The 14985-nt window shown below is 38.2% G+C and overlaps 2 protein-coding genes across 2 annotated transcripts in view; both read left to right on the top strand.

Moving 5' to 3' along the window:
• LOC6034054 (cytospin-A) overlaps positions 1–14985 on the top strand; it is a gene marked incomplete at its 5' end in the record, with an annotated part of 39399 nt that overhangs the window by 10915 nt on the left and 13499 nt on the right. The window contains 4 exon segments of the mRNA XM_038263766.1: positions 3060–3537; positions 3598–3744; positions 3812–3988; positions 4050–4151. Coding sequence (XP_038119694.1) covers positions 3060–3537; positions 3598–3744; positions 3812–3988; positions 4050–4151 — 904 coding nt within the window.
• Positions 11614–14781, top strand: LOC6034053. Its single transcript, XM_038263767.1, is given in 3 exon segments — positions 11614–13179; positions 13182–13880; positions 14411–14781. Coding segments are annotated over 3 exon segments (1749 nt in total). The 5' UTR covers positions 11614–12344; the 3' UTR covers positions 14626–14781.

Here is a 14985-nt window from a genome sequence, read left to right as displayed (position 1 = left end):
GAAATTTTATATCGAGAAATTAAAAGTTAGATTGTGTGCAACATGGCTTTAAACTTTCTGTGAAGTTGCTGTGAAGATTACCATGGCACTTTGAAAAGTTTAACTCCATGTTGCACGCACACACTCTCACTTTTAATTTCTCGATACTATCGATAGCTATCCATACCCCCTCCTCCCCCTAACGTAATACGTAATAAAAGAACGCTCCCCATGGAGTTAATAGAAGATTGTTGCGTTACGTAACAGAATTTTTTATCACATCCCACCTCCCCCAATTTTCGTAACAGACGCCGACATCCCCTCTCCCCTAACTGCGTTACGTAATAAAAGAACGCTCCCTTAAAGAGTTGAAGAATGATCAAACAGCTACCAAGCCACGGCTACCATCAATGTTTTATGTATTTGTTCTTTTTTGTAAATGACACATTCGTTTGAAGCCCTGTTTTGCATAAGCTCTCTAAGTTTTTTTTAATGCAGACGAGTTTTAATCTGACGCATTTTTTCCTACCGAAACAAATTTCTTCCCCTGTCTAAATTACAGTACCGTTACCCAACCGTTAGTTTCTCAGAAACTAATGAATGATTAAATCGATATAAAGCGACAACTGAAACGGAATAGGTTTGAAACGGAGCCGCGCAAACGAATGCGCCATTTCAACTTGTGACTTGTTCAGTTGAAAGCTAACTGCCCTTCCAGCAAAAACAGTGTGTTGGTAAATTTCGAAGCGTTCGGTCGTTGCGGTTTGTGTGGCTCGGGAAAAGTTATCGCGCAGCTCGGTTTAACACTTTTTGGTGATAAAACTTTTATCAAAGGATCAACGCGTTTGGCTTATCACCGTTCTGAGCCTGGATTAGAAAAGAATAAGTGATTTAGAGGTGTTTGCACAAGCAGACCGAAAAGATCGAAAGCGAAAAGTGAAGTGAAAGTGCATTGATCGTCCAGCAAGAGAGAGAGAGAAGGAAAAGGCAAGAAAAGTAATAACATGTCAATGTGGATTAAGGAAGAAGTGGAAGAAATCTGTTTTCAAGCAGATTTCGGTGTTTGTGGTTGCAGAGACTGAATTATTTAGTTTTGACGTAGGAATATTTATTTTTGTGTGTATGTGCACGCAAAAACAATGTAAAGTGATAGCGACTAGCATTTTTGAAGGGAAATCACTGTACTATCTTAACCTACCGGTAAACGCATACGTGTACTTTGTACATACTTTGTAAGGGCACTTGTAAGAAAGGCGAAAACACGCGACTTCCGGAAGGATAATTATTGGTTAAAGGCCCAAAATAAAATTCAGAATGATTTTTATCATTAATTGCACAAGACATTTTGCAAAAGCACGCATGAATTAAGGAATTCAGAGAAAGCCTGACTGTTCCATTTGAAAATAAAAAAAAATGTTAAAAACTGTTGAAAGTTGTTCGATCATCGCAAGGTCTTTTCAATTGACACGCTAGATATTTCTTCTTATAGTCGATTTTGCTTGTCGATGCCATCAATATACGCGAAGATTCGAGCTTCTGCTTGAGGATCTGAAATCTTGTTGGAACCATGTAGGCAAGATGAAGCACATCTCATACCTCTGGTGAGTTTTTAAAAAGCCGTAAGAACCACCGTGACCTCCGACACTCATATTCGTTGTTCTCCAAATTGAGTCCTAAAATGAAGGATTTAAAATGGATTTTTAAAACATTTTTTTTTTTTCATTAAAATAAAAAATAAAGTGATCACAAATGGTTTTTAATCGGGTTATTTTGTTGGACCCTATTGTAACAAAAATTTGTTTTTTTTTTTTTTAGTTTGGGGCACTTGAAAGACATTAGGTGAACAATCTTAAGCATTTTTTGAAATTGGTTTTTCGTAAGTAGGTCGAACAACGAGGCAAAAAAGGCTTTGATTACCATTGGCTCTTACGTCTTTTTGAAAACAAATCCGAGGTATCAACAATTCTAGCTGCTTTGCACAAATTCAGAAGAAAAATTCTACAGTTTTTTTTTTACATATTCAAAATAATAGTTTATATGACCTTTTAAAAAAGTATAGAGTTCTTGAATTTTACGCACCTCACTTCAAGTTGTGCTGATAGGATAAGACGATATCTTAAACGTTATCAGTGTAAATACTAATGCAAACTAGAATGCAAATAATTTGTATATGTATTGTATAAGTTTGTAGAAGTGCTTCCAAGGCCAAACGCGTAGTGCTCGATTTTACTAGGTGATCTGACATTTCAAGCTCAAATTGCGCGACATGAAGAAATTGAAAAAGCTTAGATGTAAATTTTATGTTGTTTTTACTTTTTTTAAGTATTTACAGCTTATAAATCTGGATCATCATTTGAAGGAAATAGTATGGTTAGGTGTAGAACAAACTACTTTAGCTGATTTGAACAGGTACCTCAAAGTTTAATCACACATTTCGTTCGAACACCACCAAAGAGACCGGAGGGAAGACAAGAATGAGAACAAAACGGGTTTATGTGTTTTTCACTGTGCGAGGGCACCAAAGCGCTACAGCAGGAGAAGACAGTTAATTCCAGATAGACAACGCAATTGTTGATTAAAACAGGTTTGCTCAAATCAGAGGAAAAAAAAGTATCTGCACGAGATGCGGTTTCGTATAAAGTTAACTTGGCTTATTTTGGAACAGAACAAGTTGATATTGAACGGTAAAGGCAACTAATAATTGTTAATGATTTAATTACATCAGGAAAAACGAGTGCCTAGGGTGGAATTTATAAATGTGGAAGTATGTACGTTAGAATTAGGATAACTTTATTGTAAAATACAAACCAGCCATTTGCAAACATGATATTGAAGTCTACTTGAAAAATAAAACGATTATGTGTTCTGACTTAACAAGCAATACATTAAAGGTTACAGTGTGAAAACAGTATCATTGCTTCCGTGCAAAAAAAAAAAAGAAAGGAAAAAGTGGCATAAATTACAAAGAAAATGAACCAAACTTGAACAATCGTTCATAAAACCAAGTGATTCAGCAGTATCGATTCGGTGTACTTTATTTGAGACGATAACATGATCAAACTAAAGTCACTATTTCGCAGAGGTCAAGGACCTTCGGGATCTAAACATTCGTCACAGTCCACGACTAACATTGCAGCTGCAAATGGTACAACCATCAAGGCAGCATCATCTGCGTCGAGCCTAGATCGCGTTGGCGTATCGGCTGCACCCAAAAGCGCCGGCAGGCAGGGCAGAGCCTTGCATGGTTCCAGGGACAAACTAGATCAGTACAGTCCCGGCAGCCAACATCGCCATTTCAAGGGCTCCAAAGAACGGCTTTCCGACGCGAAATTTTTGAGCAAGGATCAGTCCGGAGCTCGCAACCTCTCTAAACTCCATCCGATGCCTCTGATTCAGCCAAAGTATTCCTCCGATAGTCCGTCACCACGATCTACTCGCCAGTTGCAAATTTCCGATAATCTTGACCAGCGCAATGATGAAGATGCGTATTCTATCACGACCGAGGAAATAGTCATTCCGAAGGACATGACAGCTATCAACTTCAATGGACCAATGGAGGTAAAACTGACGAAAAGGTTTTGCTAAATACTCTTAAACTAATTATAATTTGATCAACAGGATTTAAAGCCGCATAGAAATCAAGAGCTCCAAGCCCACTTGAGTCAACTGAAGGCGGACAATGCAGCACTAGAGAAAAAAGTCGTTGAAATGTCGTTTTCTCATAAGGAAGTTCAAGCGTTGCGAGAGGAAATCATGAAGCTACAGGTAATCCAATCCTTAACATAATTTAAAACATATTTTTTACTATAACTTTTGATTGTCATTCTTACAGGCATTGCACGAGGCGAGCAGGAACGAACTCCATCGATTACATGATGAGAACGAGACCCTCCGAGACCATCTCAAGTCGATTGTGCAGTCGCCGTTGTCGGACAACGAAAAGCAACAAATCATTCGAGACTCTCAGCGTCTGCACAGTTCTGCGCCAGCATCAATAGCGTTGCCGAGTGTAAGTCCGATTTAAACATCCTTCCAAAATTTTAAAACTAATATAAGTCATAACTTTACAGAGCATGGATGTCGATGGAACACCGTGTGTAACTCCAGACTGGGACAAGCAGTCATCGAGCAGTGAAATTGCGGTCGCCTGTTTGCAAGATAAAATAACCCAGGTAAGTATTTGCTCTTGTTGACAAAATTGATATGGTTACAAACGACAACCATTTTATTCCCTGTTTAAAAATATATAATAAATTATACTTCAAGCCCAAACTTAACCCAGTTCAACGGGGCATCTCTGCGGTAAACTTTACACCAGGACTGTCCAACCTGTTGGCTCAATCTTCACATTTTTGATCGTCAAAATTACAATTGCCCATTTTGCCTTCCTCACTGAGGTAAGGCTATAATCCTGCTCTAAAAATGAACTTCGTATAAAAACGTCGTAGACCCACCTTCATGTATACATATCGACTCAGAATCGAAAACTGAACAAATGTCTGTGTGTATGTGTGTGTGTATGTATGTATGTGACCAACAAACTAGCTCATGTTTCTCGGCACTGGCTGAACCGATTTGACCCGAACTTGTTGCATTCGACTTGGTTAAGAATCCCATAGATCGAGTTTTATACAGATTGAAGTTTCGATAAGTAGTTCAAAAGTTATGTATAAAAATGTGTTTTCACATATATTTGGATCTCACTTAACTGTATGTAAGCTATGTCCGGGTCCACTATCCGATCCATCGTTGGTTAGGTTATCAAAAGACCTTTCCAACGAGTCCAAAACATTGAAGATCTGGCAACCCTGTCTCGAGATATGGCCACTTAAGTGATATTGATATACTTTTTTGAAGCCGGATCTCACTTAAATCTATGTAAACTATGTCCGAGTCCATCATCCGGCCCATCGTTGGTTAGATTATCAAAAGACCTTTCCAACGAGTCCAAAACATTGAAGATCTGGCAACCCTGTCTCGAGATATGGCCCCTTAAGTGATATTGATGTACTTTTTTGAAGCCGGATCTCACTTAAATGTATGTAAACTATGTCCGGATCCACCATCCGACCTGTTGTTGGTTAACTTATCAAAAGACCTTTCCAATGAGTCCAAAACATTGAAGATCTGGCAACCCTGTCTCGAGATATGGCCACTTAAGTGATATTGATGTACTTTTTTGAAGTCGGATCTCACTTAAATGTATGTAAACTATGTCCGGATCCACCATCCGACTCAACGTTGGTTAGGTTATCAAAATACCTATCCAACGAGTCTAAAACATTGAAGATCTGGCAACCCTGCCTCGAGATATGGCCACTTAAGTGATATTGATATACTTTTTTGAAGCCGGATCTCACTTAAATGTATGTAAACTATGTCCGGGTCCATCATTTGACCCATCGTTGGTTAGGTTATCAAAAGACCTTTCTAACGAGTCCAAAACATTGAAGATCTGGCAACCCTGTCTCGAGATATGGCCACTTAAGTGATATTGAAGTACTTTTTGGAAGCCGGATTTAAAAAATAGATGAAACTTGTGTACAGCCATTGTTATGAGGAAGGCTCCAACCACATAGGTGGATTAAGATAGTTTTTTCATGGTTTGTTTGATGGAATCGGTTCTCAGAAAACCAGTGATCATGCATTTGACAAAAGTTTGAAGTCTTGTAAACATAAATATTTGGATAAGTTTTGTTCACTGGTCATCTGTAAACCCAATCCATCAAATCAACCATGAAAAAATGAAAAATTGTAATTTTGACGATCAAAAATGTGAAAATTGAGTCAAAAAGGTTGGGCAGGCCTGCTTTACACAGTATTAGCTTCTTAAGAGCGAGTTTTTCATCAATGTGTAACAGGTCGTATCGAGGTGTTCCGGATTGGATGAAACTTTCATCGTTTGTTTGTCTATTCATGAGATGAACTCATGCCAAATATGAGCCCTCTACGCCAAAGGGAAGTGGGGTAAAACGGGCTTTGAAGTTTGAGGTCCAAAAAACATACAAAATCTAAAAATTGCTCGCATTTCCGTAAAACTTTATCAATTCCAACTCTCTTAGTTGCATTCGAAAGGTCTTTTGAATCCCTTCAAAATGTTTCATAGAAATCTAGGATTGGTTTAACTTTTTCTCAAAGCTTTTGCAAATTACTGATAAAAATGTTTTTTTAAACCTTAATATCTTTTTGCAACAGCCTCAAACACCCATGCTCCCATAGATCAAAAGTTAAGGAATTTCATAAACTATAAGCCTACGGTACACTCAACCCCCGGTGGTTGTTCACTTTTTCGTTTGACACTTTTTTAGTTTGTACCCCGTTGGTTGGTCAAAGTCAAACTAAAAAGTGACGAACTGTCACTTTTTACACGGCGCTCACGCACACTATTAAAACAAACGTTTGGTAGTGTGTGTGAACTTCGTGTAAAAGGGGTGTCAAACTAAAAAGTGACCCCGTTCGTTTGACAACAGTTGGTGTCAAACCATCGGGGTTTGACTGTATTAACTTTTTGGCCAATCACAGTTTTTCTCATAGTTTTTCGATTTTTCTATAACAAACATTTCACAACGTTAGTTTTTGCCCTGTGGGCTTCCATAGCGGCACTTTTTGGTTTCAATTTTGACAAATTCGGAATCCTTGGAAAATTTCACGTTAATTAGAAGTATTGGAATAGTAAATTTGATTTAAAAAATAATTTAAAAGACATTATCGTAAAAAAAAGTTAGATCTTGTTTATCCTATGATCAATCCGTCAAATGCTGTATCAAGTAGGCGAAAACCTGTTTTACCCCTAATCCAACAAATTGTTAGAAAATATTTTAATTCATTCTAAATGGCATTTTTTCCAATCAAATTTACAACTCTAATAATTCTTACTAACGTGAAATTGTCCGAGGAAAAAAAGTGCTGCTATGGAAGCCTACAGGGCAAAAACTAACGTTGTAAAATGTTTGTTATTGAAAAATCGAAAAACTATGAGAAAAACTGCGATTGGCCAAAAAGTTAATACCGTAGGCTTATAGTTCATGAAATTCCCTAACTTTTGACCTATGGGAGCATGGGTGTTTGAGGCTGTTGCAAAAAGATATTAAGGTTTAAAAAAACATTTTTATCAGTAATTTGCAAAAGCTTTGAGAAAAAGTTAAACCAATCCTAGATTTCTATGAAACATTTTGAAGGGATTCAAAAGACCTTTCGAATGCAACTAAGAGAGTTGGAATTGATAAAATTTTACGGAAATGGGCGCAATTTCAAGATTTTTCATGTTTTGTGGACTTGAGGACTTCAAAGCCCGTTTTACCCCACTTCCCTTTGTCGTAGAGGGCTCATATTTGGCATGAGTTCATATCATGTATAGACAAACAAACGCTGAAAGTTTCATCCAAATCGGAGCACCTCGATACGACCTCTAGAACAAACCGAGCAATATTTACAAAAACTGCCTCTTAAGCACCGTTTAACGTGAAGACATTTTTTCGTGTTCCAAAACATGTTTTTTAAAGAAAAAGTTCACAAATTTTTGCGCGCCCGAAAATTGTTGTACATTATTTTAAAGCAAAAAAAAATCTCGTCTTTTGCAACCAATTTCATTAAGATTGATGCAGGGAATCATGAGAAATAAGCGATTTTGTTCTTCAATCCAGCAGAAAGGAATACGATTTTTGGCGAGTATCCTCATTTTGGCGCCACCTACACTTGAAACACAGGCGCGCTGCAAAACCTCAATAGGAGCTGGCGCTTTGCATTAGAATTTTAAATGGAATTTAACCCGTAAAAAAAGATTTTTCAAAAATGTAGGCTGTAACACAATTGACTTTTTGGCGGCCATTCAGGGGTTTGTTCCGGTGGGCATACTGAGCCCAAATCCCAAATATTCGAGCCAAACATTTCACGTAAACGTAAACATTCGGGATTGTTCCACTATTCCATTCATTAGTACACTCTCTACATGCCCTCCAAGATTCAGATTGATAGCAAACAATTTCCTATTGAAAAAATCACAAACACAAAAGGGCACATAACAATGTTCACTCCAAACTAGACAAAAAGTTCAATTGTACCCTTTTCTTTTTCGTTAGTTTTCTATGTTATAAAGTGAACTTTTCATACATTCTTAACACTAATTCACTTCAAAACAAAGTTTGATTTACGTTTCACCAAGGATTTCTGCAGAAAAAAAACTTCGTCGAAATACAATATTCGTTACGGTCCCGCGGCAGCTGTTCAGTACACTTTTGAAAAAAATTTATGTTTCACATACCTTATCTACACCATTCGATCACAAAACTTCACCAATTATCAAAATTTCCGCTGGATTCCTCATTATTGCTAACTAAACAAAAGGGCCCATAAAGATCATTCAAAACAACAATCGGGTGACAGCGCTTTAGTGCCCTTTTAGCTCTCTTCGAAAATGCATTCAGAAAGGGCCCATTATGAACATTTTTTTAAATTATGAGTTTTATTGCGAAAATCAACATAAATTAGGAAGCATTCAATCAGAGTTGAGGATAATGATGTGTTTTATCGTATCATTTGTAAAAATACCATCAGTCAAGCTTCTTTTTTAAATAGGAATTGAAACAAGTTGTCCACTTTTTGCAAGCGATTTTCTCGAATCGCGGTTTTTGGTTTAGTGCCCTAATGAAATGTTTGGCTCGGACGTTATATGAGCTGGCACTTTGCATTTGAATTTTAAATGGGGTTTAACTCGTAAAATAAGATTTCGTGCCTGCTATGTCATTAGGGCACATAACTTTTGTAAACAAGTGTGGTTCTCTATCACACCTTATGTAAACTGTCATTTGAGTGGAAAGGATACACTCTTGCTTACAAAAGTTATGTGCCCTTTTGACATTTTTCTCCATTTTTTAATGTAATTTTTGAGGCACTTTGGCCACTGAAACGTTTATTTTCAACATCACTGGAGTGTAGGCTAGATCCTTGCGCATCTTTTTGTACCGTAAAACGGGGTGACTTTGATAGTCAGGGTAACTTTGACAGGCTTGAGATTTTTCCGCAAAATGAAGAGTACAAATTAAATACGTACGGAATGGTTTGTAATCATATTGTGGTAGAGAAGTGCTCTGAGGTACTTTGAAGAATATTTCATAAAATTTTGAAAAGTTTAAAAAGTTAGTTGACTATAATTAAGAAAATTTTGATGAAGGGCATTATTTCAAACTTCTCAAAGTGTCATGATTTTCTCAATGATTTTGAATCGGAAAACGGAATGCATTTTCGGATTCTTTGGAAAATTTTCCATTAGGAGAAGGTGAAATAAGTTTGTAAATAATAAGTGTTTTGGAAACATAATCAAAAAAAAGTCTCAAAATTTAAAGGCAATTTCAGTTAAACAAATTTCATATAAAATGTGAAAACTTGTTATTCGTGCTGCAAATTCAGTTTAAATTGTAATAAAAATCGATAATTTTATTAAAAGTACTAGATTTAACGAATTTTTGATTTTTTTAACTTACCGACAACCTTACTGCAGCTCTAATCGAGTCCGTCCCATAAGGCTTTCTAGTCAGAAAATTACCAACACATTGAAAGTATTTTTACATGACAGCTGGACGTTTGTTTGCATCAGGTTTCCTATCTCTTTCTAGCAAAATTTATTTGTCTGGCGACTTCTAGCTGGTTTTTTTCACTGACCGCCCGATATGTCAGCCAACATACTTCGCAGGGCTGTGACAGCTCGAGCTCGATCATAGAGCTATCTACGTGCGCATGTATTGCGTGTACGTACACGATGGATTTTCAGGTTAAAATTTGTGGTCGCCAGCAAAAACAAATGGTAAGCTAGTGTGCGTGAGATCGGGCTTAGATAACTCTATTGTTTGCATCAGGACACTGTGACGAGGCGTTCGTCATTTTTGGGTTAAATTATATTTTTTTTCACTGGGCATAGAAAGCCTTATATGTAAAAACAGCAAGCCGAGAAAAACGCATGCCAAATTTGTCCCGCCCATAAGACTACGTGTTAGAGTTTCACGAAAAATGAGATTTTATGTGGTTTTCTTGAACAAAGTACTACATTTCATTGGTTTTCTGATAGTTTACATGATTTCGAACCAAACTGCATCATTACCTCAGAATTGACGAAGTTACATATGGGACGGACTAGCTTCGAGCGGCAGCTTAGTGATGGTACATTTGACGTAAAAATAAAGTTTGAACACCTTTAATCTGATTTTAACAAGAAAAACTATGACTTTGATAGTGACCCCGGAATTTGAACTAAGCATTTTGAACGTAACTATTTTTCTAAACATTATTGAAAAAACTTACTTTTTTTTCAAAGATATTGCATGGACTTTGTGTGGCCTACCCCAGTACATGTTTTTCCTTTCTTTTCAAAGTCACCCCGGTGTACGGTATATATAACATTGAAGTTTGGAGCACTCTGGAACTCAGTACATACGCCGCCAATATGAGGTCACTTGCCAAAAATCGTATTCCTTTCCGCTGGATTGAAGAATTTCTCATGATTCCCTGCATCAATCTTAATGAAACTGGTTGCAAAAGACGAGAAATTTTTTTTGCTTTAATCAATGAACATCAATTTTTAGGCTCGCAAAAATTTGTGAACTTTTTCTTGAAAAAACATGTTTTGGAACACAAAAAAATGAGTTTCCTCGTATATATCAATGAAATAAACAGTTATATAGTTGATAACAGATGTGTTAACGTATATTCAACCATTTTTATTGACTTTTAACAGACCGACGCCAACATTTCAAAAAGCATCATGTACAAACCATGCGTTTTGAGAAAACCGCATTTGAATGTTAAGCATCCATTTTCAATTCCCATTTTAATATTAAAGCGGTATACGCACTTCGGAAGGAACCGGTCAAGAAAAAATCAAATGGGCAGCAGCGGCAGCGCAAGCAAGTCAGAGAGGGTGAAGAAAAACCCCAAGAAATCGCTCCCTCTCCTTTGTTCTGCTGTTCGTAAAGTTGTTTCTTGACCCCTTTCCTTCCGATCTGCATACTAGCCTTAAAGCAAAATAAGATGTTCTACTAATAACAAACGATGAAAAACGTTGCTTTTATTGATACTTAATCATCCAAATTCAATAAAACATCATTTCCGTTAATTTATTTGAGAAAAACAAACATAACTCCTTTTGAAATCACCAACGTCTATATCACCCTGCTGTCATTGAGGGGGGCGCTTTGTTATGATCCGTTTTTCTTCGCCGAATGTACATGGCGCTTTGTTCATGTTGCTTTTTTTTCGTCACGAGGTTCATGTAGTCTTTTGTTTGACAGGTTGACAGGGCTATATAAACAGGGACTGCTGATGGCAGAGATTTTGTTTATGTTACTTTATTTAAAATCATGATTAAACAGACTTAACTGAAGTAACTTTTGCTCATTTTTGGTGGTGAGATAGCTTTTTAGGAGTACTTTCAGAATATGCAATAACCCAGAAAGTGTCAAAATGTACATGATGCTTTTTGAAATGTTACCGTCGAGACTTTCTTGCCAAATAATCAAAATTACTATCTTTTTCTAAATTTACAGTTTTCTCATTGAAAAATTAAACAAATATTTGAAAGTTGTACACCAAATTGTTGGAAATGATTTTTCTCATCCAAATCTGGCATAAGTTTTATAATAATGTTGATTATGAAGGAAAAACACATTTTTTTAAAAAATCGTAGGTTTACGCTATTTATTCATAGGTGGCGACAAATCCTCTATGTACTCGAGCCCAGGATGTCCGTTCCGCCGTGTCGCGTGCCCCTTCAAGAATATGCTTTTTCTTCCGATTCGGGATCACTCATTTCATTATGTACCAACATACTCTGCGGGTAGTAAATGCATTTGTGGCCGCATAGATAACTTTGCAAGACCTTCCACAATTCGGCTTGATTTTGTTGATGACGAATCGCTACACCACATCTTAGCTTTCATTCACTTCTGGCCAGATGTTTCTCCTTATGTTTATCATGTTCGATTCCACTTTGTTTGCGCTCCTTCTTCTACCTCTCCTTCGCTACCTTTTTGACTCGTGCTAAGCCTGTGCGCAATGTGTTTCTCCTTATGCAGCAGTAATTATACGTGCGCGCTATAAAAGTGTGGTACATAGATACATAAGCGACGAATTTTAACGGACTTTTCCCCCTTGTCAATATAACAACACGAAAAAAGGACGGTTGATGTTTGCGCGCAAATGTGTCGAGGGGGAACCGATTTCTGTGTGTCGAACCATTGCGCAGATGCAGCTAGGTGGTCGTCGAGTTCAAGTCGTTACGGGAAGAACAAGGATTGTGGATGTTACTGATAGTTTTGATCTATGTTCTGTTTGTGTCAATGATCTTATTAGTGAACTAGTTGAAGTAGTGAGCAAAAATGTCCAGACATAATTATACGAATCCGGCATTTTGTCATCAAAGTGAGTTGCCGGCTGGAAAAATAGTGCAGAATGGTTCCAGAAGTGCGTACAATTCACCGGCGAAGATTCAAAGAACACAGCTAACTCGGTCCTACAACCGCATTAGTTCTACACTGGTTCGACAGAATAGTTTTGCTTGTCATGGGGCAGATAGATCGGATAAGACGATTTTGCCACCGAGACCTGGCCCGAAACCCATTGCAGGACCTAAATCAGCCGACCAGTATGCGTCAAATGTGTCTATTTCCGGTTCCCGTTACGGATCAGTGGCTTCGGCGTTGGATACATCGGTAGGTGGAGGCCAAAAGACGAGTGGGCGTTACGCGCTTGTTCCGGTGGAAGAAATTCCTACAACTGAAAAAGGAAGATATGCTATTGTGCCAGGCAATATAAGTGCAGCTACTAACAGAGTCATTAGAAGCCAGGATAATTTGGACCGCTGCTCAAGCATCGCAGAGTTGAGCGCTGAACCGGCCAATTTGTCGGATCAATTTTGTAGCTTACCTCCGCTATCGTCACCGCCTTTGCAAACAGTTCCGCAGAACCGATTGAAGAACGCATTTTCATCAGATTTTGGAAGTAAATCATTCATTTTGTACGATCAAAAAAGTAACCAAAGATACGAGGTTGTCCCCACTGAAGACGATGAAGAGTTGGTTGATCCAAACCACGAAATCATTCAGATGCACAATGGAAGAGCTCATCGGTATGCAGTAATTCCAGCGGAAGACGAAGAATCATGTCTAAACGAGGATACAGACGAGGAACCACGAAGGCTACCGCCACCACCACCTCAAAGGATTATCTCACCAAATCACAACTTAATCTAACCCCACAAAAGTCGTATACTGCTTCACCCAAAAGAAATCCGTTGGCAACGCAAATGTTGCACGAGCTGCTAAGTACACCCAAACGACAAGATTCAACACCAAAGAATTCACCCCACAGATTGGAAGCAAGTTCGAAAATTGTTTCCAGTACACCAAAACGCAACGAATTTAGACCCCAAAAGTTACAATACGAGCATCAAATACAACAACAGTCACCACAGGCAACTTATGCCCCAGAACCGGTGGCACGCGCTCAGCTGGCTCAAACGCAAGCTCAGCTTTTGTACAATGGGAATGGAACAATTGCGGACAACAACTTCGTAAGGACGACAGCTGTTATAATGCCTCGGCTGAATGGCGTTAATGGTACCGGCGGCATTTATGGAGAGACTACGACAGCCTCGTCGGAAATGAACAAGTCGTGGCAGAATGCAAGTTTCCACAAAATTACTCACGCTTCGGCCACCATCGGAGCGGTCTCGCTGATGCTGATCCTTTGCGGTTTCATGAACTCGGGGTTGAGCTTGTACTTTACGTCCAAGATTGGCCGAGAGTACTACCTGGATTTGGCAATTTTCGCGGGATTCGCCGCGATCGCGCTCGGCATTTTGGGCTTCAAATCTCGACGCTGCGAGTGGCTGCCGAATCGCAACTACATCTCCGGTAATTATTTTTATTAGGTGCTGCCAAAGAAAGGATTAGAGTGCATAAAGCCTAATTGATTAATATACAACTGTTACAAACCTAGCCAAGAAACAGTCCGGTTAGTTTTCTATATTTTCAAAGTTTAAATCTGATTTTCATGGAATGTATTCTCTTTATTGTTAATATGTTTGTTATTTTTTCAACGGTTTGTGAATATTAAATTTACTCTTTGGTGCCACCCACAAACCACGTGGATACCTTTTGAAAAATTCCAGATCCAGCAAAAGTAGAATTTATCTTATTTTTCTGATATGTTAAATTGATTCTTCAAAATATATCGTGAAAATTATCATTTCTTGCCTGCAATCAATCCGGTCCTGACAGCAAGTTTTTTGTCCATTTATGCTTTATTTGTTCCCATACTTAGAGAGCCTGCATTGTCTCTACAGGTTAGTTGTAGACCTATGTTCACTCTAGTCTTTTCTGTACTCACACACCAAAGCAAAAAAAAAATCCGTTACCAATAGTGCCCAATCTCTATTAATCAGGATACATCTTAGTGACAGTGTTTTCGCTGCTGAATTGCTGCGCGCAGCTCGTGCTGATGACGCTGCATCCGTTTCCGGGAACGCCCCTGCACGACGTGACGACCGGAATCATACTCGGGCTATCGTCCCTGACGCTGCTACTGATAAGTTTGGGTATCATCACGTCCCGGTGGTGCCGTGCACCGCCGCCCGACAACCGCGTAAATGTGCGATGAAAAAAAAGCTGGGTGTTTCTTTTGAGATCAAACGGTATAGAATTTATGTGTTTTACGTTAAAATATAAGTAAAAGCTAGGTAAGCTGAGTAGTCATAAGTCTTACGATAATTTTTTTAATTTATTTGGTGTAACAATAAAATATATTCACACTTCATGCTTAGCTTAATTCCAAAATATCACAGCAATCCAAACAGTAGAGAAAAAGTAGACTAAAGTTAACGCAACTCATTTGCGGATAATGTGAACCTCTTCGATATAAAGCGAGATTTTTTCTCGGTGTATTTAATAGCTAGGCTTACTCTGTAAAGTTTACCGCTGACATGATTCGTTGAACTCAAAGTAAACTTTCCACTGAAAT

Source organism: Culex quinquefasciatus, chromosome 3 (genome assembly GCF_015732765.1).
Source record: "Culex quinquefasciatus strain JHB chromosome 3, VPISU_Cqui_1.0_pri_paternal, whole genome shotgun sequence".
Classification (NCBI taxonomy): domain Eukaryota; kingdom Metazoa; phylum Arthropoda; class Insecta; order Diptera; family Culicidae; genus Culex; species Culex quinquefasciatus.
This window is presented reverse-complemented; position numbering and strand designations above follow the sequence as displayed.